Source organism: Notolepis coatsorum (assembly GCF_963971535.1).
Source record: "Notolepis coatsorum genome assembly, chromosome: 2".
Classification (NCBI taxonomy): domain Eukaryota; kingdom Metazoa; phylum Chordata; class Actinopteri; order Aulopiformes; family Paralepididae; genus Notolepis; species Notolepis coatsorum.
In genome coordinates, this window is record NC_140166.1 from 217,853,108 (window position 1) to 217,880,124 (window position 27,017).

The 27,017-nt window shown below is 47.1% G+C and overlaps 2 protein-coding genes across 2 annotated transcripts in view; both read left to right on the forward strand.

The window, feature by feature from the left end:
• The first annotated feature begins 4,002 nt into the window (after window positions 1-4,002).
• LOC311224307 (uncharacterized protein) lies at window positions 4,003-5,825 on the forward strand. Its single transcript, XM_084309235.1, has 3 exons — window positions 4,003-4,118; window positions 4,701-4,800; window positions 4,912-5,825. Exons 1-3 carry the CDS (start codon window positions 4,012-4,014, stop codon window positions 5,785-5,787), a joined length of 1,083 nt encoding a protein of 360 aa, XP_084165361.1. The 5' UTR covers window positions 4,003-4,011; the 3' UTR covers window positions 5,788-5,825.
• A 17,801-nt stretch (window positions 5,826-23,626) lies between these two features.
• The window catches only part of LOC311248884 (uncharacterized protein), a gene marked incomplete at both ends in the record, with an annotated part of 89,740 nt that continues 86,349 nt past the window's right edge, over window positions 23,627-27,017 (forward strand). The window contains one exon of the mRNA XM_084338113.1: window positions 23,627-24,152. Coding sequence (XP_084194239.1) covers window positions 23,627-24,152 — 526 coding nt within the window. The remainder of the gene's footprint in view (window positions 24,153-27,017) is intronic.

The following is a 27,017-nucleotide window of genomic DNA, read 5'->3' on the forward strand; positions in this document are numbered from 1 at the left end:
TCTAGCACAGTCTCTGGAGCGTAACAGTAAGAAGCATTTTGTATGAAAGTATTCTGTACTTCTGTATGACAACTATTAAAGAACTTGAACTTGAACTTGAACTTGAGACAGGATTTCTGCCATCCAAAGAACATCTGATGTCACGCAGTGGAGGTACATTCATACCACTCAGAACCCTGCTGACAAAACTTCAAGGGGAGTTACGGTGGATGATTTGCTGACCAACAGAAGTTGGATTGAGGGCCCTGAGTTTCTTTGGAAACCAGAGGAAGAGTGGCCAGATGGTATCTTGGAGTACAACAATTTCTGCTGATGACCCTGAGGTCAAAAAGGATCTCAACATCAATGCAGTAATTGTCGATGCACCAAGTGCCACACACCAACTGATCACCTACTTTCTAACTAGAAAAGGTTGAAGAGGTCAGTTGCTTGGATCCTGAAACTACGAAAGACTCTATTGGAGATGAGTCATAAAAGAAACGGAGTCATGAGGATGCAGACAAAATGGAACAGGAAACACTGGCTGAGAGAATACTTACCTTTGCTATAGGAGCGGCAGAGGTGGAGTAAGGAGAGACAAAGTCTTGTCCCTGGAGACATTGTATTGATCGCAGACGCTACAGCCCCATGTGGTTTCTGGTTACTTGGAAGAGTCCTGGAGACCTATCCCGACAGGAAAGGACTGGTGCGTTCTGCACGAGTGTAGACCAGTAACTCAACTTTGCTTGCTTCAAGTAGCTGCAATTTAAAGCTTCTAATTCAGAGAATTGTTTTTTGAGTTCTTTTGTATACATTTATTGGCTCCATTATGTAAATATTATTTTGAATTGTTCCTGGCCTCCTGCCATTCTCAATTAGGGGCCGGTGTGTTGGAGCCAAAATGCCCTTCTGTTTATAGAGTTTTATTTCAACTCACGGTGCAGAGGTGTGGCATTATTAGTCACCATGGCAACCACCACAGGGGGTGGTTACCCATATATACTGATGAGAGGGTGATGCAAGTGGAATAGCCATACAGTTTTTGACCGTGTCTTGTCGTGTTCGTGTATGTGCCGTATAGGTCGGCGGTCAGTGTTATTAGTAAAAAGAGTTTTTTGTATATATATTTTTGGTTGATAAGTCAATAAAAGGATTGGCATATCGAAAATGATAAGAGCTCTCTGGACATTGAATTCTTCAAGCACGCGTCTAACTCAAGCCAGTCCACTTGCCCCTCGCAGTAGGCTTATAGGTAAAGGAGTCTACACATTTGTTCATACATGTACGCCTAATTGAACAGCTAACTAAATGGATGTTGATGCATAATAATGTTGTTGCAATGCACAAGTCCCAGTACAGAGTATGACAGCGCTTATTAATATGGACGGTTGCCATTCAATTCATTATTCAATGTGCATTCTGCATCCATTCAGCTTCCAGTCGGATTCAGAGGTGTTTATGTGATGGATCACGGTTTATGTGGGTTTTATTTTAGTTTATTCTAGTGTGCTTTATTTTGGGTTTTCTCTGGTGAGCTGTCAATCAACATACACCAGTTAATTCTTCTTCTTCTTCTTCTTTTGAATTTCCGGCAGTGTAGACGCAACATGGCGTATTACTGCCCTCCCCAGTTCGAATACTACGCTAGTAGTACTGTTACAAGTCCTCTTCTCCTTCTACTTTACCGCCATCTACTGGAATCCGTCATCCCCTACATTGTCCAATGGAATGCAGCTAACGCTGCTACTTCCTGACTGAGCCCCCCTCTGCGAGACACTCCTTGCCCCCTTCTGGCTGACTCTGGAGTCCTTGGTCACCCTCAGCCCCCAACTTCAATTCCCTAACCACCTCCTCCCATTTCAGACCTTCCATACCCAAATGTTGAACCGCTATCCTAACCATCATCTTTATTCTATCAGTTCTACCCTTAATCTCTGCCGCAGTATTAACTACCCCAGCCACGAAGGCCACAATACTCAATTTCTCCTCCCACACCCTCTCTCTATCCTCCTGCTCTACCCTCTCTGCCAAATGCCCTTCTCCAAACCCCTGCACCCTATCTTGACTTCCCTGTCCTACCCTCCTAGCCGCCTCTGCATACGATAACTTACCCTCCCTTCTCACTCTGAACCTCTACCTCCCTCTTCATCACCTCACACCCCCTAAACGCTACACTATGCTCCCCACCACAACTACAACACTTCAGCTTCACTCCCTCTCCACACTTCCCATAATCATGTTCCCCGCCACACCTAGCACACCTTTGTCCCTTCCTACACGAAATAGCTATATGGCCAAACTCCTGGCACCTATAACACCTAAGAGGACTCTGAACAAATTCCCTAACCCTAAACACCCTATACCCTACAAACACCTCACTAGGAACTAACCCACCCTCAAACTTAATCACTACCGCCTCCGTCTCTATCCTATCTGCCCTCTTCATCCTTTCTGCACTCTATATGCCATTACGCACGTCCCCCCTTAACTCTCCCACCAGCTGCTCTATGCTAACCTTGACCGGTACCCCAGCTATCACCCCCTTACATCCCCCCTCCCTCTTCTCCCCTACTCTCACTACCTTACTTATACCCACCCCACCAATGCTCCTCATCTTCCTAGCCCTCTCCACCTGCTCCACACTAACACACCCTACGGCCAGATTCCCATCCCCCAAAACTCTTGCATACTTTACCTCACCTAATTGCTCATCAATGAGTTTGGGCAACTCGAACATACCTAATTTCCTCACTCCCCCCTCCCCCTCAAACCTAACCACTATATGAATCACTTCTGCAACATCATTTCCTCCACCCTCGCCTTCTGACCCGCTTGAGCTATCTCCCCTCACTTTCTTCCCCTTACTCCCCTTCCCCTCACTTACCTCACTGTTCTTCCCCACCTTCGTCCACCCTTCTCCCCCACTCTCCCCCCCACTACACTCCATACTGCCACCACCCGTCCCCTTCCCTTCGTCATGACCATTCTCATCCCTATCGCTGTCGATCTCGCCCAACTCACTCCATTTACTACCATCATGATCCTCCCAATACCCTGGGCAGCCGCTCACAGGCCGGGGCCACCAATCGCGAGGTCTTCGCTGTTCCCGATCTTTCATAACTACACTGTTCGCCTTCCACCACCGATCACTACTCCCCAACCCGTCTTCAATGCACAGTTCCGACGGAGGCAGACGCCGCCACTTGGCGCACCTCTTCAAATCCATCCTCCATGCCATACTTTCCAAACATTCAACCCAGCAGCGTTTCAGACTCTCCTTCCCGCTCCGGATGTGACGTCCCTCTCCCACGTCCTTCCACTCTCCACCAGTTAATTGCCATGCGGCATGGCAGGTGTGTGGGCTTGATTGGTGTCAGGTGTGCAGTGCCTTTAAGTAGGCTTGGTTGACTGTGTTCGGATGCTTGTCCATTTCATATGATCTGCAGACACGATTAGGGTGAATCCATAATATCCCTCATTCTGGGATATAATAATATTTTACACATCCAAATGAAGTATTTGTGGCAAATAAAGTACAGTATGTGGCATAAAGTGAAGATAAAGTTTGTGTGTGTGTGAGAGAGAGAATGTGTCATCCTTTGATAATGTGTTGGTTTAGAGCAGGAAATGGGAGAAGATGTTTATGTGAAGGGTTAAGTTCCACGTCACCAAAAGAGGGAGGAGCCTTCTAGGTTTCATTGTAAGGCCATGTCCCCACGTATCTTGATCTTTTGCCAAACGCACATTTTATTCCACGATTGGGCCTTTCATCCACACGTAAAGGGTGTTTTCAGAGACATAAACGGAGATTTTCTCAAACGCATTTTAAAGTGAAGATTTTCCAAAATATCCGTTCAGTGGATCCGTGCAGCCACTAGGCTTGTTCAAGATGGATTTCGGTTTGCCTCGACTAGTAGACGAGAGTAGCCGAGTGAAGCCGGGGGAGGAGTTAAGAGGGCGGACACTTCCTGCACGAGAGTTCGAGACCGTTCTGCTCGCCCAGTCGTAATGACACGACAACACGTCGCACGCATGTTCTTTGTTGCTGACGAGTTCGATGCCATTGAAGTCCGACAACTCTTGGAGGACCATGGACACGATGTGTATGATGATGTACATGAAGGACGTCGTCCGTGGAGGTAATCCATCATTATGAATTGAAAATAGGGAACCCCGATGTAAACAAGACGAAAGTCTTTCTCTGGTCTGCATCCCCTCAACAATTGTGTGTATTGAGCCGTACTGTATTGTACCCATCCTGCAATCAGTAAGGTTTTCATTCATTCATTCATCTGCTGTAGCAGTACAAGTGTTATTTCAGTGATTTTGCAATTGAATAAAAGCGTTTAATCTAGTGTTGTGGTTGTACAAAGCATTTCCAGTAATAGGTAGATTCTACATCATGTAATACCACACCCCTCTTAAGAAATGGGGGCCAATCTTGCTCCACTTGATCAAGTGTAATACATATTAACTCCTACACATTTGCCCCCCTCCTAATATTGTTTTCCCTATCGACAAGTACAATCACGACACATTTCCTAAATGCACTTCACAGATCAATCAAATGGTGCATGCCATATACTTGTAAATACATTTCCAACAAGGTCCAAGCAAGGCTACTTAAAATGTCGCCAGTACATTGTTGCCATTTGTATTAGCCTACACTGAGATAGTAGTAGTTAAAGTAAACATTATGCTGAAGTTGCCTTCTGTTCCAGATCGGTTCCCAAGATCAACTATTTCGTCGAAGAGGTGGTCCCACGTTATACCCCTTCAGACTTCAGAAGTCACTTCAGACTCTCCCGTGGGCACGTGGAGGTATGTATACAATCAGCAGACATTCTATGTTGGCTATTACAGTATTAAAGCCCATGCTGCTACACCATTGAATGGAAATCACTCCCCTTTGCTCTTTCCTCAACCATTCAGGAGCTGATGACTGCCATTGGCCCTGTGTACAACAACACACTGCACACAAAGTTGCCACTGAATCGCAGTGTGCTGGCATGTCTGTGGACTCTGTCGAATCAAGAGTCCTATAGGGGTGTTGCAGATCGATTCAACACCACAAAATCCACAGTGTGCAAACACCTGCACGACTTCTGTGCACTAGTGAATGCACACATGTCCCATCACATTTCCTGGCCCACAGGGGAAGCGCTACATTCCTCAGAGCTAGGATTCAGGGCAGCAGGATTCCCCAACACGGTCTGTGCCGTGGATGGCTGCCACATCCCCATGGTGAGACCACACCCAGTGGTGTACCTGAATAGGAAAGGGTTCTATTCAGTCATACTCACTGGGTACTGTGACAGCCATCGGCGGTTCTGTCACGTTAGTGTGGGCGACCCTGGTAGCTGGCACGATGCGAGAGCATTTCGGGTGTCGGAGGTTGGCCGGCTGCTAGAAGCAGATCCCCAGTCCCTGGTGCCGGAGGGGATGCACATCATTGGGGACTCTGCGTACCCACTAATGCCCCAGCTCATGAAGCCCTACAGGGACAACGGGCATTTGACTGCTAGGCAGAGGCGGTATAACAAGAGGTTGAATACTGCTCGTGTGGTGATCGAGCATTCCTTCGGCATCCTCAAGAACAAGTTCAGGAGGCTTAGATGCTTGCATATGAGGGATACAGGACACATCAGCGCAGCAGTCTTTGCCTGTTGCATCCTGCACAATATATGCATAGAGCCCACTGACCAAGTTGAAGAGGATGTTGAGGTAGAAGCCGATCACGAGCCACCAGCAGTAGACCAGGACAGAGGTGCAAATCATCGTAGGGATCTAATCTGTCTCAGTTTGTAAACATCACCTCTGCCAATGACACACACTTGATTGTTCATTTAGCCCCCCCACCCTCCCCCTTTCTTTTTAGCCCCCCACTCTCCCCTTTTCTTTTTAGCCCCCCACCCTCCCCTTTTTTGTGAGCTGGTGGGCCATATCCCACAGGGTGATGTGATGCACATATTGAGTATTTGTCAACAGGCATGGATTACATGCATTGACTCTGTACAGTGTATTTCATCATCAAGACTCCTGCTGTGCCTCCGTGTGGCAGCTCATGGAAACTGGGAGATTTAAAAGCCAGGCTAAACCAGCAGGGGATCTCGGAGCATCAGTGGTCCCCAGAGGTACTGAGTCACGTCAAGGGGATGAATATGGCCAACCAACCACTGCCCCATTTGTTGTGAGACAACATTGTTAGTGCTAGAAACCTTGAATACATTCTGTTTAGAATTCCCTGGCTAGCAGGGAATAAAAGAAATGCTTTGACACAGACACTACAACTATAACGGTTTGTACTGAACCCAATATGCAGACATTTGATACAATCTGCTTTTTCAGATAGCAAGCCAGAGGTATGGGAAATCATTTAAAAGCAAATAAATGACTCATTCAAATGTTTGTGTTAATAACACCTTTATTGTGTTCCTCCATTGATGTAATTTGCAGCTACAACCCCACGAGCGCTCACTCCATGCCCCCCAGTGGCCATTCCACCTTCAGCCAACACTCCATGCCCCCCAGTGGCCATTCCACCTTCAGCCAACACTCCATGCCCCCCGGTGGCCATTCCACCTTCAGCCAACACTCCATGCCCTCTAGTAGCCAGGCCACCTTCAGTGCTCACCCAGTACCCTCCAGTGGCCCTGCAGGGGAAGGACAAGAGAGAGAGAGAGAGAGAGAGAGAGCACATCCAGGCAGGAACTGTGACAACCAAAACATTGCAAAAAAAGAAAATGAAACTCAAAAGTGGCATGCATGCATGAAATGTTAGTTATCTGGTGACTGTGATTGAAAAAAGAAACTCAAAAGTGGCATGCATGGATGAAATGTTAGTTATCTGGTGACTGTGATTGAAAAAAGAAACTCAAAAGTGGCATGCATGGATGAAATGTTAGTTATCTGGTGACTGTGATTGAAAAAAGAAACTCAAAAGTGGCATGTATGCATGAAGTGTTAGTTACCTGGTGACTGTGGTGCCCGTGACAACAAGAGTGTTATAAGTGTCCTCTGCTGGCTGACCATTTCCTGGAGTGTATTAGTGAGTTGGGTGACACCGTGGTTGAGACTAGTTAAAAGTGTGTTATTGGTTTGGGCGAGAAGTAAGTGTTGTGTCTCAAATGCTCTCCTCCTTCTCTCCTTTGTCCTTCTCCGTCGGTCCTGATCGGGCATCGCCATGGACTCCAACGCCACCGTCCGCCTCTCCGCATGAGAATCGTACGTCTCAGCGAAACGCGGACGATTGATGCGCAGGACTTCCCTCCGACTTGCCGATCTGGGCAGGGCCGTGGTTCTGGGCAGGGCCGTGGAGGGACCAGGCTGCTCCTCGGGGACCTCTGGAGCACCAGGACCGGGCTGCTCCTCGGGGACCTCTGGAGCACCAGGACCGGGCTGCTCCTCGGGGACCTCTGGAGCACCAGGACCGGGCTGCTCCTCAGGGAAGCTGGGGAGTTGCTCAGAGGATGTGGCACTGGCACTCGAACCCCTCCTCATGGGGAATAGAGGGCTTGACACGATGGTGCCTGGTGGTGCCTTCCCGACCCCACAGGACCCAAATAAGTCATCCATTATCTGTGGAAGAGCACAGTTGTTAAGAAAAAGCTCCAACTGGAAAAGAAGCTACAACTGGAAATGCATTAACAAACTGCACATACTGTATAGTATTCCCAGGTTATGCTCCCCCCTCCTGTAGAGTGACTCCGGTCCTTAGCCCTCTTGTAGGTGATGAGCATGTTGCCCAGTTTCTTCCTCAGCTTCTCTATTGTCATGTTGTAGCCACGGCCCTTGAAGTCCTCCTCCAGCTTCTTGTAGAACGCTATCTTGTTCCGGTAGTAGAGGTGTTGGTGGGTCCTAGTCAGCTCCAGGAGCAGCATGATTGTGTTGCGTGTGAAGTCTGTAAAGACACAAGTGTTGACAAACAGATTTCCTTTGCTCTATTTAGGTTGTAATTTTGGTTAATGTACCTGGTTTGTACAGACCTGACTGTCGTGGAGATGCAGGTGTGAGGTGTGGAATGGCCACTGGAGGGCACTGGGTGGGGGCTGAGGGTGGCCTGGCCACTGGGTGGGGGCTGAGGGTGGCCTGGCCACTGGAGGGTACTGGGTGGAGGCTGAGGGTGGCCTGGCTACTGGAGGGTACTGGGTGGAGGCTGAGGGTGGCCTGGCTACTGGAGGGTACTGGGTGGAGGCTGAGGGTGGCCTGGCTACTGGAGGGTACTGGGTGGAGGCTGAGGGTGGCCTGGCTACTGGAGGGTACTGGGTGGAGGCTGAGGGTGGCCTGGCTACTGGAGGGTACTGGGTGGGGGCTGAGGGTGGCCTGGCTACTGCGGGGGTGTGGAGTGAGCACTGAAGGTGGCCTGGCTACTGGGGGGTGTGGAGTGAGCGCTCGTGGGGTTGCAGCTGCCAATGAAGCTGATTACATGAATGGAGAAACACAATAAAAGTTATTGATATAAACATTTGAATGAGTCATTTATTTGCTTTTGAATGATTTCCCATACCTCTGACTTCAGCCATCGTCTGAGCTGCATATCTTTGATCTGAAAAAGCAGATGTGTCAAATAACAAAGTCCCTTCCTACAGTAATAATTGTTACATGACATTTGATTTACACTTTACTTGTTTACTCAAGTTTCAAGTTTCTTTAATAGTTGTCGTACAGAATACTTTCATACAAAATGCTTCTTACTGTTACGCTCCAGAGACTGTGCTAGACAAGATAGAGTATCAAATAACATGGTATAGCATGTAATTTAGGAGAAGAAGTACTCACCATTCACTAGTTTCTCTGCCATGGCTGGGGTAACCATGAGGTTAAGCGATCCGAGAGAGTCCTTGAGTATCACAGCCTTTTTCATTTTTGTCCAAGAGGAAAGTTATCTCATTTGGTAGCTTTATATAGGTAAGCCCTAATGAGGTACCACACCTGCTTGATTGGATGTTTCTGAGTGGCACATGTGTATTAAATGATTGGGATTGAGTGGTTCTAAGGAGCCGGCACACATGTTGAGGTAACTATTCCGAATGGCCAATGTACATGTGGCCTGTCTATATCCATGCACCACTAATCCCACTTTAATGATCAGTTCAGTTAAATTCAGATATTTATTGTGGCACAATGGGAAACTTAGCTTGCAGCAAGGCACAATAAAGGTCAATACAGTGGACAGGAATGAGTGTCAGTTCATGTAATAATGGGAAGGAAATAATTAATAATTCTATTTATAAAGCACTTTTCATTGTGAAACAATCTCGGAGTGCTAATACAGAATGTAATGCATACAGAGGTAGATGTAAGATGATAATATGTATAATACTATGTCTCTGGTTCATTTATTTATTACTGTGGACATGGAATGTGTTATGTTTAGACCGGAACTGTACTGTAGTGTACCCATTCTGCAATCGGTTAATGAAGCTTTCAATCAATCAATCAATCAAACGTCTCATAACTCCCTGGCTGTCACGTGGCTTTTTCTTTGGCTTTTCTGAGCCAATAGGCGCTTTGCGCGACCGTAGCAAGTCGCTACCCAGCCGGGAGCAGCCGGCTGAGAGGTACTGTGGCGCCTCGCTCTAAAGGCTGCTTGTGGCTCGCTCCCGCGGGAGTTCCGCGCCTCGCCTCGCCAGATTTTCAGAGCAAATCGGACAACATTCTAACCGTCATGCAACGCGCTTGGCGAGGCAGTAGTCAAACCTGCGCAGATCTGCGTCCGCCTATCCCATCTTGAACAAGCCCACTGTAAACGCATAAGGCTTGTTCAAGATGGGATAGGCGGACGCAGATCTGCGCAGGTTTTACTACGGCCTCGCCAAGCGCGTTGCATGACGGTTAGAATGTTGTCCGATTTGCTCTGAAAATCTGGCGAGGCGAGGCGCGGAACTCCCGCGGGAGCGAGCCGCGCGCAGCATTCAGAGCGAGGCTCCACAGTACCTCTCAGCCGGCTGCTCCCGGCTGGGAAGCGACTTGCTACGGTCGCGCAAAGCGCCTATTGGCTCAGAAAAGTTGTCAGTCACCAGCCATGTGACAGCCAGGGAGTTATGAGACGTTTGATTGATTGAAAACTTTATTATGTTATGCGTTATCAACTTATCATCATATCATCATGATAAACTTCAAGCTGTCAGACACACATACACATACAGCAGCGTGTTGTGTGTGCGTGCGGCCAGGAGCGCGCAACAAGATGGTATACTATACATTTTATGGTATATGAATAGTATATTCCACTGTAGCAGTATATGGTGTACATGCTGTACATTTGAATCTGATCTAATTTTGCACACGGCCATCGCATTATAATGAGCTGGACAGGTGTGTAATGTGTGTGTGGTGACGTGAAAGCGTATCTGCCGCGCGAGACTAGGCGAGGGGCTCTCGTGAAATCGGCAGTGTCCGCCCTCTTAACTCCTCCCCCGGCTTCACTCGGCTACTCTCGTCTACTAGTCGAGGCAAACCGAAATCCATCTTGAACAAGCCTATAGTCTAGATAAACGATGACGCCACAGCTCACTACGCATGCTCAGACTGGCGGGCCGTAATAATATCTGGCCCGTCAGATTGTTTGGCGAATGTTACTTTACTATTTCTCTAATATATATCAGACCGACTATAGATTAGCTAGGCTATATATTTCAGCTATAATGTCCTAACAGGGAAACTACCACCACCTAAAACATCCTTATTACACCTTGTTTTATCCATATAGGCAGTAGCGCTTTGAAGTAATAATAACTTCGGTGGACTTGGTGCTGAAATGTCATTCAAACTATCCTTACTTATGCGACGACGGCACCACACGTGAACAGTACAATGCAATTAATGAATGTCTTGTTGTAATTAGTATATATATAGTTTGCTTTGTGATAAGGACTCGCCATTTAGTTTCAGAATCCGGAGATTGTTAGCCCCTTTCGTGACTGTGATGCAGAGTGAATCCACAGTCACTTGCTCCTCAATAGGAAATCAACCTAGATTTACCCTGAAGGACTGTTTCTAACCGAACCGTTCGTTATACAAGTATCACAGAGAAATGTCAAAGGTACTCACAGTTGCACGAGGGTTTCGAACAGAGATACGGGATGGTTTGAAAGCTCGGCGTTGCTAATAAACATTTTAAATATTTTTTATAAACTGCTCAAAGCGGCATTATTTCCGGCGTTGGCTGCCTGGTGTGATCACAGCGCATGCGCATCATGCACCCAACGCCGGAAATAATGTCGTTTTGAGCAGTTTATAAAGAATATTTAAAATGTTTATTAGCAACGCAGAGATTTCAAACCATTCCGTATGTCTGTCCGAAACCCTCGTGCAACTCTGAGTACCTTTGAAACGTCTCTGTGATACTTGTATAACGAACGGTTCGGTTAGAACCAGTCCTTCATGGTAAATCTAGGTTGGTTTCCTATTCAGGAGCAAGTGACTGTGGATTCACTCGGTGCATCACAGTCACGAAAGGGGCTAGGAGATTGTGATCTCAACATTGACATTGTATCTCTCCGTCGCCCAGTACGCAGAAGTAAAGCATTGAATCGTGACATATCTAGATTGGTTGTTTCCTCTGGACTGCATAATCCTCCGCTATATCTATCTATTTATCATCTTGTATGTCAAGTCAAGTCAAGAGTTTTTATTTGTCACGGCATACAAGTATGCAATGAAATGCGGGTGGTCTTGCCCGCAACGATGTGCAATACAGTAGTACAACATATAATAGAATCCAATAGACAACATTGTGCAATAAACAGGTCAATATAGCCAATGGAAATGCTAGGAATGGTCAAGTGGGCTGGGTGAACCAATGTTTCTCAGTCGTCCTGACCTACATCGCTTATCGCCACCTGCTGGCCCGCATGCTTGTTGGAGCAATTCATATGCGTTTATGTGTTTGTGTCTGGATGTTTTTTTTTTTATTTAACACTGTGGTGTGGACAGGGATTTTATTTTAAACAGAGCCTGAGAATATCCGTTTGGCAAAAGATCCAGATACGTGAGGACATGGCCTTAGAAAGTGAAAGTAAACTAACTCGCTAGTCTACATACATAGTTATTGAACAGAAACAAGTTACCTCTCTAGCCTTGTGAACTGAAGACACTAAAGTAACCGCAGGTCAGTTAATATGTATATGAATCTTCAGCAATGAATAATATTTACTATTCAGCAGTGGCTATTTCTGCTGACTATCATGGTCTGCAGGACAGGTACAGTTCTCGTTTGGTTACATGTTGGTCCCTGTTTGATCCGAGGCCCTTTCATGACTGTGATGCACCGAGTGAGATACTTGTAGAGAAGCGTTTTGCTAGAGAAAAGTGAGACAGACTTAATTGTAGGAATTTTACATGGTGGGACAAGGGACTGTGTAATAATGTATAATATATAACGTATAATATATATATGTAACGAATCTAATCTAATAAATCTGAGAGCAGAATGAAGGACTGTGCCTAGAGGTTTCATTCAGAGTGGAAGGAGCAGCATTTCTATAAACCACGTCTCCATAATCCAAGATAGATAGACTACCCTCGTTCTGCTAATCATAGAGAAGCTGGTTCTATTCCTGTACAAGAATTATCATCAAGCCAGATGCCATGATATTTGTGTTCTGTAACTTGTTCGATGACAAACCCATTAATATACGATATATGCAAATCATTGTAAACAATATCTCTAGCCCCTAGAGAACATTATTAATTTAGTTTTGTTTGCATTAAGTACAAGCTTAATGCCAACAAGCACATCTTGCAGAACATTAAATGAGAGTTGCAGGTTATCATTGGCTAGTACAGAGGCAGCAATACAATACACAGGTGTCATCTCTGCATAAAGATGAACTTTACATCCATTCCTTACCCCCCCCACCTCCAATGTACAGCCCTCACCCAACCCACCCAACCCCACCCCACCCAACCAACCTCCTCCAATGTACAGTTTCTATGCCAAATGTATATACACTCCTTTTCTGGACACTTTTGTATCACAAACAGTACTGTATTTGCAAATCTGATATGTCATAAATGTATAGATGTAGCAGTACTGTCTATCTGTATGTCATGTATGTCATATATGTTATGATGAATTGAAAATGGGGGACCCTGATGTAAACAAGACGAAAGTCTTTCTCTGGTCTGCATCCCCTTAACAATTGTATGTATTGAGCTGTACTGTACTGTACCTGTAACTGAGGGGTACAATTCCCTGACTGTATTACTAGATATGATACTTACTACCACTACCTTTGTACTTAATATTCGGCCACCCAGTACACGGCATAAATATATTATCATGAACACTCTCACGTAGATGAAACGGATCCAACACAAATGTACGAATTAGAAACAGGTCTTTATTTCTACACAGCGATGGTGTGTAGAATAAGCACTTAATCACTTAATTACATTTATGAATTGAAATAGTATGCACTTTTATGGCAAGGAGTATTCGTCGGTATATCAATAGAGAATGTCCAATCTCTGAAGGCGCAGGTGGTAAATATACGACCTGGAATAGTTAAGGAATAACAGCAATGATACTTTAATGATTATACTAGATACACTAGAGGGGGTTAATCCGGTCGCTTGTAAGCCGACAGGAGTAGGAGGGGGGGGGGGGTAGAATCCGGCTGCCTCGTCCGGCCAAGGGTATCCCAGGTGAACCCACTGTAGTGCCGTTCAATGCGCCGGCGATCCTTGGACCACAGATGAAAGCAGGTGGACTCTTTGTGGGCCGGCTCTCTCCGGTCCACGGGGGAGAGACGTGAAGCGACCTCGTCTTGCAGAGCGTCTCCTCACCTTGCGTCCTCTCCAGGGGGGGGGGTTCCAACACACGGCAGTGTCGGGGGTCTTTATCCATGGAATAATCAAAGTATCCAAAGCATAATCCGTGCCTGGGAAGGCGGGCTGTCGTCGGTAGAATAATCCGGTATACAGGTCCACTCGCTCGTCGGCTCTGGGGCTCCTCGGGTGCAGCTTCACATAGGGTCAACCACCCTGGGTAAGCAGCCAGTTCTCTGCCCGAAACGATGGGGTACTGACTACGGTAGTATTCTCACCGCACGAAGCACTATATATTAACAGACTATTATTAGCTTAATAGACTACGTCCAACTCGACGATATAGTGCCAAATATGACTATTCAAATATTAATATACACGATGTCTCAATACCGATGGTAGGCGAACTTGGCCTTACTCCCACACGTGGCGTCGCGGGGAGGCTTTACGTCTGTGACTCTATTGGAGGGTAAGAAACTGGACTGAAAAAGAAAGTCCTACTTTAGTAGCGCAGTATATATACGCACTATGAACAAATAGTCCCATTAGTGGTGCGGTAGCCAAATTCCTACGCGGAACTAGGACTTGTTCGTACATGTCGAGCGGTACGTTTGAACTGGGTCTGAGGGGTATGGCAGCCTGGCACCAAGGTCTCGACCAATAGTAGAATGGAGACTATTATGGGATGTTCAGTAGGCTAGAATGGATATTCAATGCATATTGTACAAGGAATATACAAGGGATATCAGGGAATATTAGAGAATATACAAATACAATTAAATATATATATATAAATAAATATATATATTCGGTTTAATCTGGCCCTTCACAACAGCCACCCCCTGAATAGGTCCCAGACCTAATCAGTTAAACAGAGACAGATTAATCGCGTTGTCTATTTACACATAAGGGTTTGCTGTAGGGGTCAGTCAACTTCACAAAGTCATAGGGTTGTAGGGTCATGGTCATCATCGATTGTGTCTGGGAGTCGAGGCAGTTCTATGAGCCTTGCCATGGGACGGGTGTAAGTGCGACCCTGGACGAGCACTTCAGCTGCTCGGACCTTGCCGTCGGCACCGGTGATCACTTTGCTTACGCGGCCGGCCGGCCACATAGCTCTGGGCAGTGATTGATCAATAATCATGACGACTGTTCCTTCTGTCAAATTGTCTCTCTCCTTTACCCACTTCTGGCGGGTCTGTAGAGACGGTAGGTAGTGCAGTAGGAAACTGTTCCAAAACTTGTCGGCTAATACTTGGCTGTACCTCCACATTCGTCGGCCGTTCGCTTCTTCAGGCCGGTACATTGTCTGTGGTAATGCAGGATCTAGCCGTCCCATCAGGAATGTGTTGGGGGTAACTGGGTCGATATCCGCCACATCACTGGAGACATATCCGAGGGGCTTCGAGTTAAGTACTCCCTCAATCTCCGTGAGGACTGTCATTAGGACTTCTTCCGCCACAGTCTGGGCCCCAAGTACTGCGTACAGGGCTGTCTTTATGGAGCGCACTTCTCGTTCCCAAGTGCCACCGAAGTGGGGTGCGTTTGGGGGGTTGAATTGGAAATCAACCTGTGCTGGAGCGAGGTGGGTCTTAAGTTCTGGGCCCATAGCTTGGAAGCTCTCTCTCAGCTCTCTTTCGCCGCCTTTGAAGTTTGTCCCATGATCGGACAATAGGGTAGACGGTCTTCCTTTCCGTGATGTGAATCTTCGGAAGGCCATAAGGAATGAGTCTGTGCTCATGGTCGGGAGAAGCTCGATGTGTATCGCTCTGGTGGTCATGCATTTGAATACAATACCCCACCGCTTCTCGGTTCCTCTTCCTTTCTTTATGTGCAGCGGGCCAAAGCAGTCCATACCCGTTGAGTGGAATGGCTTGTCACCGATTCGGAGGCGACATGAAGGAAAGTCAGCCATCCTTGGTATGCTGGGCTGCGCGCGCCACTTGCGGCAGTCTAGACATGTTCGCTGGAAGCGTCGTACCGCCTCTCTTCCTTGTAGGATCCAGTAACGACGTCTGATTTCCGCGAAGACTCTTTCTGCTCCTGCGTGATGTACATCCTCATCGTATTTCTTTATGATCAGCTCTGTGACCTTGTGTCGGCTGTTCAATACGATCGGGTATTTAATGTCATCCGGTAGATTGGGGGCTCTGCGTAGGCGACCACCCACTCTGATGAGGGTATGAGCGTCGCTCTCGGGGGCCAGGTGAATTAATCTGCTGTCGGATGGGACGGGCTTTCCTCCCTGTAGACAGGCCAATTCATCGGGGAACGAGTCTCTCTGGGCTCGCTGCAGTAGAAGCAATTCTGCTTCCTCGTAGTTAGCTGCTGACATATCAGCGGGGGACTTGCACTCCGGGTGGTACCGCAGGAATGTTCTTTGTTGTGCACTCTCTATGGACGTGCAATCGTCTATGTTAGGGTCGGTGGAGGCTACGGTGCTCAATCCACAGAACACAGACTTCTTAATTTCCACCTCCTCTGGACTTGCTTCCCTCGGGATAGGCATGGGCCACTGTCCTTCCGGGAGTCTTAGGAATGCGGGGCCGTCACTGTAGACATTGCGACGGGTGAGGTCATCCAGGGGCATCCCCCGGGTGATGACGTCAGCTGGGTTCTGTTTTGTATCAACGTAGCGCCACTCTGTTTCTCCGGTTAACTCTTCGGTTAAGTCTTGGATCTCGGTGACTCTGACTCCCACGAAGACTTTGTACTTGCATGAGTCCGATTTGATCCAGGCGAGTACCGTCGTGGAATCTGACCACAGGATTGTTCTAGACACCGGTATGGTGAGCTCACGTTGGATGAGCGTGGCTAGGTGCGCTCCGGCTAGGGCTGCGCAGAGCTCTAGACGTGGGATAGATTGTTGCTTGCGTGGGGCTATTCTCGAGCGGGCGAGGACAAATGCTGTGTAGATCTCTCCCCCCTGGTCTTGGGCCCGCAAGTAGGCTACTGATCCGTATGCGACCTCTGAGGCGTCACTGAAGACGTGTAAGTCCATTTTACATGTCTCTGGCCTCACCGTGGGTGGGAAGTAGCTTCGGCGCATATTAACGCCTGGGAGTGAGTGGAGCTCCATCTCCCACTCTCTCCAGGTGGATGCAAGGTGTGGGGGAATGGGGTCGTCCCAGTCCTGGTCCTTGTCCCACAATGCTCGTACAATCATTTTTGCCCTGGTGGTGTACGGTAGAATACATCCTAGCGGGTCATATTGTCGGGCGAGTGTTGTGTACACACTCCGTCTGGTGGTCGGCGCCGCCGCCGGCCTTCCCTGCTCCGTAGTCAGGGGCTTGTGTCTGTAGTGAAGCGAATCTGTTTTGAATCGCCACACCAATCCCAGGGTCATCTCCTGGGCTTCTCCCGGGATTGTAGCCATCCAGGTCTCGCTGCTGGCTGCCTTGTCCTCGGAGGAAAGGCTGCGCAGTACTTGCGGATCGCTGCTGGCCCACTGCCTGAGATCAAAGCCGCCTTTGATCAATGAGGCGCGGAGTTTAATCAGGAGAGCCTCGGCTTCTTCCTGGGTTGAAAGGCTTTGTAGACAGTTGTCTACGTAGAAGCTGTTCTTTACGCTGTGTCGGACCTCTTCGTCCGCTGCTGGGTCCTCTGCTACATGTTTCTGTAGTGCAAATGTCGCACAGCAGGGGCTGCACGTCGTTCCGAAGGGGAGGACTTCCCATTGGTAGATGGCTGGGTGCTCATCTCCTGGCTTCTCTCTCCATAGGAACCGTAACAGGGGCTTGTCCGCCTCTACTAATCTCACCTGCAGGAACATTCCTTTAATGTCCCCGCTGATGGCCACCTTTTCCTGGCGGAAGCGGAGTAGAACGCCGAGTAGGGAGGGGCCGAGTGTGGGACCGGGCAGTAACTCTTTATTCAGATTTTGGGATCCGATCTGGTAGCTGCAGTTAAATACTATGCGGTCTTTACCGTTGTGATGGACCTTGTGGTGGGGCACGTACCACGATTCAGTGGTCTGGTCAGCCTCTTTAATGTCCATCTTTGTGACGTGTCCCGCTGTGATGAGCTTCTCAATCTCAGCGCGGTATACACTCTCTTGGGCGGGGTTCTTGGCTAAGCGCCGCTCCGTGTTCAGCAGGTACCGTTCTGTGGCGTCTGTCTTGGCGTGGAAAGTAGGCATTCCTTCTCGCCGCAGGAGTGGCGTGGCGTATCTCAACACGCCGTTGACCGGGACTCTCTTGGTCCCTGTCTCGAGGAGGTGAATGGCGTAAATGTCATCTTTAGAGCGAATGTCTTTCTTTCCGTTCTTAAAGGGCATTTGTTCCAAGGTCCATAGCCGCTCTACGTGTTGCAGGAGTGCGGTTTCTCCCTCTGTGACTCGGGAGTGGAGACATCTAGTGGCTGTACTTCGGTTGAGAGATTTGGCGAGCGGGCCTTGGAGAGTCCATCCCAAACGGGTCTCGACTGCTGCAGGGCAGCCTCGGGGTCCGGTATGAACCCGGTCTATCGGGACAATGAGGTCTGCATGGTCGGAGCCTATCAACAGGGTCGGCATAGCATTGTCTATGAGCGGGATCGGTAACTTGCGCAGATGTGCATATTTCTCCATCAGCTTGGCGACGGGGTATGTGTACCGCGACAGTCCTATTTCTTGGCTGGTGAAAGCGTCTGCAATCTGGTACCGTCGCTCAGGCTGGCCGCTTGCTGCGATAGAGAATGAGACATTCTCGCCCTTTATCGTCTTCAAATCTCGTCTTATTGTCCGAATTGTCATTTGGGTTTCGCTTCCCCGCAGCCCTAGCTGGGCCGCAGCGGAGGCGAGCAGCAGGGTCTTCTCTGACCCGTCATCGAGGACGGCGTAAGTGTCCAGGACTTTATTCTGGTAGCTTAGTGTCACACGCACTACTTTTAGGAGTACTCGGGCTCCACTGCTGCTGGCGGGATCGATGTACATGACGCTCGCTTTGCGGCTGGATGGTGCAGGTGAAGGGCGCCGTCTGTTACTGTCGTGAAGTATGTCCAGATGGGCTCCTTCGCACTTGGTGCACCCTTTCTTTAAGCGGCATTCGGCTGCCATGTGTGAGCGCGCACAGCGAAAACAGCGCTTGTTGGACTTTATCCATTGACCTGCTTCCTCCGCGTTCAGCTTGGGGAAGGAGTCACATTGCGCTAGCCAGTGTTCTTTCTCACAGTAGGGGCACACTATCTTCCACTTCTCCGTTCTGGAGGGGGTACTGTGGCTCCTGCTGCTCGGTACTGACTCCGATTGGTGCATCACAGTCACCGATCTTCTTCCATCATTTAGTCGTCTGGTTCCTTCTCTGGAGCCAGGGGTGCTCCGTCCGAATGTATCTAGCCGTAGGCTGCTGACTTCTCTCGCCAGGAAGTCTGCTAGATCGAGGAGGTTCGGTTCGGGGCCATTCGGGTCTCTGTGGTCCCTCTGCCGCCTAAAGCGCTCCTGACGAGCGGGCGGCAGCTTCTCCAGGATCCTTTCCACATTTGAGTTGGCGTAAAGTTCATGCCTCCCCTTCTCTCTTTGCGCTCCCAACATCCCTACCAGGGACTGCACTCTGATGGACAGGTCGTCCAGTGCTCGATTGTCTATTGCTGGGGGTAAGCGGTCGGATCTCCTGGATCACGTAATCCCATATGCGCCCATACCTCTGGTCCAATGCTACCAGCGCTGCTGTGTATGGGGTGGTGGAAGTCGCGTAGGCGAGCGCTATATTATGTGCGCGGGGTACCTTTAAGTGCTTCAGTAGGATGGCGTATTTGTGGCGTTCATCCAATACATCCACCAACATGGTCTCCAGACACATGCGGAGTTCTGTATACTGGGCCCGGTTCTCTTGGGTGAAGTCGGGTACCATAGGCGTGCCAATGTATGACGCTGACTGTGGATACATCGGCGAGCGTTGGGGGAGAGGCCTCCTAGGCGAGTCTCCTCCCGCTCCTTGGTATGGGCTGGTACCGGCAGTGTACCATGGCCCGCTTGTCCAGGTGCTGTTCCTCGGTGCGGGTCGTGCGTCGTGCTCACCCGTGTATAGAGTCGGGGGTCTGTAGCGCAGCTCCGCGGGAGTATAGCCTGGGCTGTACCGGACCTCCTGGTCCGGTAGAGTACTGTGCTGTCTTTGGGCGTGGTTCTCCTCCTCTTCCTCTTCGTCTTCAGTTAGGTCATCCAGTGCTTGTAGTCTCTGGTTTAGCCTCTCCACAGGATATGCTGCTCCTTCCCGGTTGCTAGGTCTCGCTTGGACCGGTGGGGGGAGGTGGTCTGTGGGGGGTATAGACCTCGTCTGTTGGTCAAGTTCAGGGTTGTTTACTCGGCTAGGGGATGCCGCCCTGGAGGTGTGTCTAGACGAGTTCCTGGAGCCTCTGGCGGAGGGAGAGGGTGTTGTCCGTCTGATCAGCTGTTCTATTAGTTGCGACTGCTGTCTGTCGCGCGCTGCGTCCCGTTGAGCACCGGCTCGTTCTCGGGCCACATTCTCTTCCATCTGAATGCGTCTTATTTCTAGACGTATCTGCTCGTGTTCGCTTCGCTGCTGGATCTGCAGTCGGTCGCGTTCAGCAGCGGCGTTCAGGCTGATGAGGAAGGCCTGCTGTAGGGTCCTCTCTGCCTCGCTGGGAGAAGGCGGTTGTATAGGGGAGCCTTCCCTCGGGGTACTCCTTGCGGAGCCTTGGAGCTCTATCTCCACGGTGCTCTCCCCGTCTTCTTCCGTGCCGAGTTCTCTCTCGGTAGCGTTGTATTCCTCCCGGGACTCATCGGGGACTACTTCTTCAGTACTGGCGGGGTGTGAAGTCATGTCTGGTTCCCACTGGTCCCCACCGTGAACTTGGTCAGTTACATTAGAGCCCGTAGGGGCCTCTATGGTCGGGGTAGTCTGGGCGTTGGGGTTAGACATACTTTTACTTTCTAGTTTTACCGCGTTTACTGTTAGTAGAAGACTAGGTTGTTGACTGACAGCGTAAGCCTCTAAGTACTGAGGGAGCCGTCGTTCGCGTTGCGGGCGTTGGTTAGGAGGATCGTTTCGTGGAGTGTTCATCATAGGCCATTTCAATATTAATAACACTATATTAATATTACACTGATTACCATCCGGTTCGAAGGACCAATTGTAACTGAGGGGTACAATTCCCTGACTGTATTACTAGATATGATACTTACTACCACTACCTTTGTACTTAATATTCGGCCACCCAGTACACGGCATAAATATATTATCATGAACACTCTCACGTAGATGAAACGGATCCAACACAAATGTACGAATTAGAAACAGGTCTTTATTTCTACACAGCGATGGTGTGTAGAATAAGCACTTAATCACTTAATTACATTTATGAATTGAAATAGTATGCACTTTTATGGCAAGGAGTATTCGTCGGTATATCAATAGAGAATGTCCAATCTCTGAAGGCGCAGGTGGTAAATATACGACCTGGAATAGTTAAGGAATAACAGCAATGATACTTTAATGATTATACTAGATACACTAGAGGGGGTTAATCCGGTCGCTTGTAAGCCGACAGGAGTAGGAGGGGGGGGGGGTAGAATCCGGCTGCCTCGTCCGGCCAAGGGTATCCCAGGTGAACCCACTGTAGTGCCGTTCAATGCGCCGGCGATCCTTGGACCACAGATGAAAGCAGGTGGACTCTTTGTGGGCCGGCTCTCTCCGGTCCACGGGGGAGAGACGTGAAGCGACCTCGTCTTGCAGAGCGTCTCCTCACCTTGCGTCCTCTCCAGGGGGGGGGGTTCCAACACACGGCAGTGTCGGGGGTCTTTATCCATGGAATAATCAAAGTATCCAAAGCATAATCCGTGCCTGGGAAGGCGGGCTGTCGTCGGTAGAATAATCCGGTATACAGGTCCACTCGCTCGTCGGCTCTGGGGCTCCTCGGGTGCAGCTTCACATAGGGTCAACCACCCTGGGTAAGCAGCCAGTTCTCTGCCCGAAACGATGGGGTACTGACTACGGTAGTATTCTCACCGCACGAAGCACTATATATTAACAGACTATTATTAGCTTAATAGACTACGTCCAACTCGACGATATAGTGCCAAATATGACTATTCAAATATTAATATACACGATGTCTCAATACCGATGGTAGGCGAACTTGGCCTTACTCCCACACGTGGCGTCGCGGGGAGGCTTTACGTCTGTGACTCTATTGGAGGGTAAGAAACTGGACTGAAAAAGAAAGTCCTACTTTAGTAGCGCAGTATATATACGCACTATGAACAAATAGTCCCATTAGTGGTGCGGTAGCCAAATTCCTACGCGGAACTAGGACTTGTTCGTACATGTCGAGCGGTACGTTTGAACTGGGTCTGAGGGGTATGGCAGCCTGGCACCAAGGTCTCGACCAATAGTAGAATGGAGACTATTATGGGATGTTCAGTAGGCTAGAATGGATATTCAATGCATATTGTACAAGGAATATACAAGGGATATCAGGGAATATTAGAGAATATACAAATACAATTAAATATATATATATAAATAAATATATATATTCGGTTTAATCTGGCCCTTCACAACAGTACCCATTCTGCAATCTGTTAATAAACTTTTCAATCAATCAATCAATCAATTCAATCAATCAATCATTCAAAGATGAGACAATCATTAATATAAATGGTACAGGATTTAATTACATTAATTACATTTACATTTAGTCATTTAGCTGACACTTTTATCCAAAGCGACTTACAAGTTCTGTATGACAAGTCATCAGGAAGGGCACAACTCTATCAGCTGAGTAACAATTATGGATGCACCGAAATTTCGGCCACCGAAAGTTTTCGGCCGAAAATGGCCAAAAATGGCCTTTCGGCTTTCGGCCGAAAGAGTTTTTTCACCGAAAATATATCACCGAAACAGAAACAACCTGTAACCTAACGCGTGTTGTTGTGATGATGTCATCAAAATGCGGCTTCAGTCATTACATGCGCAACGTGAGCTCTTCAGTCCTGCGTTCTGCAGTCTGTGATAACTCCTCTTGGGACTCGGGAGTCGCGCTGTTTCTATGTAAACTCTGCGCGCAACGCGTCCAATAAATGCGTTTTTAACATTCTTTATATCCTCGCCATTACTATATGCCCGTCGCGGTTAAAAACCTTAACTAACGTTAGCGTTAAGCTAGCTAACAACGCTTCAGTTCCTCTTTCACTCGTCTTTCTTAAGCTACGTCATCTACGTCTATCTACTGTAGCCACTACATTAACATCATTAAGTCTGCTATAAGCTATTCTCCCTCTCATGTGTGCAGATCTTTATGCAGTTTTAAAGCACCTTGGCTTTGTTCTGAATGCACTTGGTTGTAGTTATACTACAGAGAAAAGAAAATGCACTTGACTTTTATTAATATTATTTAAGTTCAGTTTTGCCATAATCATGTCTTTTGTCATAATCAGGTAGCTGAACAAAAAAAAATACATTATATATATATATATTTCTATTAATCATTTTCGGCATTCGGTTTTCGGCCAACTGTTTCCTATTTTCGGTATTGGTTTCGGCCAAGAATTTCCCATTCGGTGCATCCCTAGAACAATTTTCATCAAAGTGTTGAGTGCTACAGTGTAGGTTAGTTTATTAGGACAAGTACATGACAGTAAGGTTAGTTAGGGTTAGATTATTATTATTATATATTTTTTTATCCCTGCAGGACTTTTGTAATGGGTAAGAATTCTGATTGGGCTTTCCCAGTTTTCACATACTAGTCTCTCAGACAAATACTGTACTGTAGCTATGAAACCAACTGCAAATCCAACGCTATATCTAGTCTATTTAAAAGACGATAATGGTTAACTGTATCAAATGTATGACATTTTAAATGAAGATTTAATTATGTTGAATTTACAGTTACTTTAAATTGAAAATTAATGAGGAAATGTATTTATTATTTAAGAGGCATGGCCTCATCCAGCTATCTCTTTTCTGAAGAACAGTTCCTGTGCTCCATCTGTCTAGATGTCTTCACCGAGCCGGTCTCCATCCCTTGTGGACACACCTTCTGCAAGACCTGCATCACCAAGTACTGGGATAACGATGAACTGTACCAGTTTCCAATGTGTAAAAATACTTTTGATAAGAGACCAGATATCTTTGTCAATATTGTCCTATCAGAGATGGCACCTCAGTTCAGGAAGACCGTTCAAGAGAGCAGCCCAGACCAGCAACCTGCCAGACCAGGAGAGGTGACCTGTGACATCTGCACTGGGAAGAAGATCAAGGCCATGAAGTCCTGCCTGGTGTGTCTGATTTCTTACTGTGAGATCCACCTGGAGCCTCATCAGAGAGTTGCAGTCTTGAAGAAACACAAGCTGATCAACCCTGTGGAGAACCTGGAGGACATGATGTGTAAGAAGCACGAGAGACCGCTGGAGCTGTTCTGTAGGACTAACCAGGCCTGTGTGTGTCAGTTCTGCACTGAGACAGACCACAAAACCCACAACACTAGAGAAAGAATACAGAGAGAGGAAGAATGAGATGAGGACACAAGAGGCAGATGTTCATCAGATGATCCAGGAGCGTGTGCAGAAGATCCAACAGATCAAACACTCGGTAGACCTCAGCAAGAACGAGGAAAGAGAGAGATACCAGACAGTGTCAAGGTCTTCACTGCTCTGGTGGCCTCCGTATGCAGTATGCAGTGGATGTGACTCTGGACCTTGACACAGCACACACTTTCCTCATCCTGTGAGGAATGGTGATGAATATATAGCTGCTGGAGAGGAAGTCCTCGCCCTGTCCCTGAGAGAGAAACCACAGGTGATCGGGGTGTTTGTAGATTATGAGGAGGGTCGGGTCTCCTTTTATGATGTGGAAGCCAGGGCCCTCATTTATCAACGTGGCGTACGCACAGATATGTGCGTAACCCGTGCGTACGATCATTTCTAAGCAAAGTGTGGGATTTATCAATTTGAACTTGTGCTTGACTTTGTGCGTATATTTAAGCACCGGTCGGACCATAGCTGGCGCCCGTTGGTAGAATATATTATTACAACAAGGAAATAAGCTTCTGTGCATTAGTTTCAACACTGGCATGTTCTGTATGAACCGTAATTCATTATAGTTCATTGTAAAATAGCAACAGTAGTGTAATTATGGTCAAAACCCTATAAATAGCATTTGGAATAATAGATCTTTCTCTCAGAATGAATGCAGCATGGTTTATATAGCGTTATCGGAATATACGGGGTGTACTGACTGACTGCGCTCCGTGTAGCTCAACTCGTTATTTTTTTTGCGCACAGACCGCAGAAACACAGGAACGTTTTGATTATATTTAAAAGGCTTTACGTTAAACGAAACAAGTGGAATTTCGAAGCTGTAAGCAGAATACAAGTCATATGAACACCCACGATATAGTGTTCTTCCCCCTTCCTACTGTATAAGAAAGAATAAAAAACGCATTGCAATGAGACCAGGGTGTATGTGTATTACAAAACCCTTGCAATAATGTGTCTTAAATGAATGAAAAGCATACATGCTCTGGACACAGAGCATATATCGTGTGGGTGATATGACTTGTATTATGCTTACAGAATTCCACGTATTTAGTTTTACAATGTCAAAGCCTTTTAATATAAATCAAAACGTTCCCGTATTTCTGCAATCTATGTGCAAAATAATAACGAGTTGAGTTCTAACAAAGAACGTATTACATGCTGGTATGCTGATAGAGTAAACTATTATATGAATATGAATATGATATGATATAAGGTATACACTGGTCCAGGGCCGGACTGGGGAAATAATTCATTCCGGGAGATATAGCGCGAAATATAGCCCCAATCAGGCCACTTTTTAAGCGGGGGGTCCCCCACCCGGAATTTCTTTGTTACAAAGACTTAATTTCCTGAATTCTGGTGAATTTTAGTGCATGTGAATCACTAACTAATGAGCCAACAATTGCTTAGTACAATGTACTGTTATGAACCTCAAATAAAACGGTTGTGGCACTAGCAATGGTACTCTCTCCACCTTCAAAAAGAAAAAAGCAAGAGCACAACATATTTTTCTATTTACTATTATAATACAGTTAACCACTCTCTCCACCTATTCAAACAGAGCAAGAGCACAATACCATATTCACTTTACTGATGCACTACCCATCAACAGTTAAAATAGCCCTTTACACAAACATTAAATAACAGACCTTTCATTACAATACTATAATAACAGTAGCCACTGCCAGAATAGTGACACATGTATCGCGTGTGGTGAGCACACGCATGCATGCACAACAAAGACAGAAGATTGCGTTGTCTCAATCATTTTAACTATTAAATGAGCTCAAAGTATGAGCTCACTGACTGAAATTTCCAACAAAAAGCATCAATTGTCAAATAATATTGATCACATTAACTAGACTAGATGTTTTTGAGGAAATTAGAAAGGGAACAACAACTTAACCCTTGTGTCTGATCAGATTCTTATTTTTTCGATAACGTTGCAGTGATTATGTTTGTAGCCAATGTGGCAAAGGTGTGTAATTGCAAAGGTGTGGCAAAGGTGTGAATTATCTCTCTCTTTCATAAATTGTTTATTCAACTTCAGCCCCAATCATAACCACCACATATTGTTTTTTGTAATGTCAGATTTAACAACTCCTTCCAGAAAAGTGGGAGTGTGCATCTGCCATTCCATTCGCCGCCTCCGCTGTCAATCAGTTGTATCGCCTGGTCCCGCCTCCACTAATCACACGTGGCAGCACGGCTCCATTGTGTGTGTGTGTGTGTCGTGAGGAAGAGAGAGTCAGATAGTTCTCCAACTCTGTCGCAGACAGTGAACTCCTGGTTGTTCCCCACCCATCTAGGTTATCTAAAAACGATCGCGCCGCACCGCCGCCACAACTAGAAACAATGGCCTGGCAAAAAAAATTAAAATAAAAAATTATAATAAAAAAAAACATTAATTCCTTTTTATATATAATTTTTTTTTTATATGTGCAGGCCAGGCCACCGGGAAAACTCCCGGTGCTCCCGATGGCCAGTCCGGGCCTGCACTGGTCCGTCGCATACACTGGTATGCGCAAGTTACTGTTGCATAATGTAGGCTATGGCTGCTATTATATGTAATTCATATAGGCTACCTAATAGTATATTTGTTAGGTTTTAGTGAGTTTTTCCTTACCTTCGCGTGGGGTATGTCTGGGAGTGCTTGCATTCTTTAATTTTTTTTTTTTTTTGCATTCATCTAAAAATGTTTGGACCTTATGGTGTTCTTGTTCTGTTCTTGACTTATTGTTATGTTTTCTTCTTGACTTGTTTAAAGAAGACCTGTACGGCCCATGGGGAC

What these genes read in the sequence shown, in the direction of transcription:
- LOC311224307 (XM_084309235.1), top strand. Translation starts at nt 4,012, where the DNA reads ATGTTCTTTGTTGCTGACGAGTTCGATGCCATTGAAGTCCGACAACTC. An exon ending in GAAGGACGTCGTCCGTGGAG is followed by an intron (nt 4,119 to 4,700) that starts GTAATCCATCAT and finishes CTTCTGTTCCAG; the next exon opens with ATCGGTTCCCAAGATCAACT. An exon ending in TCTCCCGTGGGCACGTGGAG is followed by an intron (nt 4,801 to 4,911) that starts GTATGTATACAA and finishes TCAACCATTCAG; the next exon opens with GAGCTGATGACTGCCATTGG.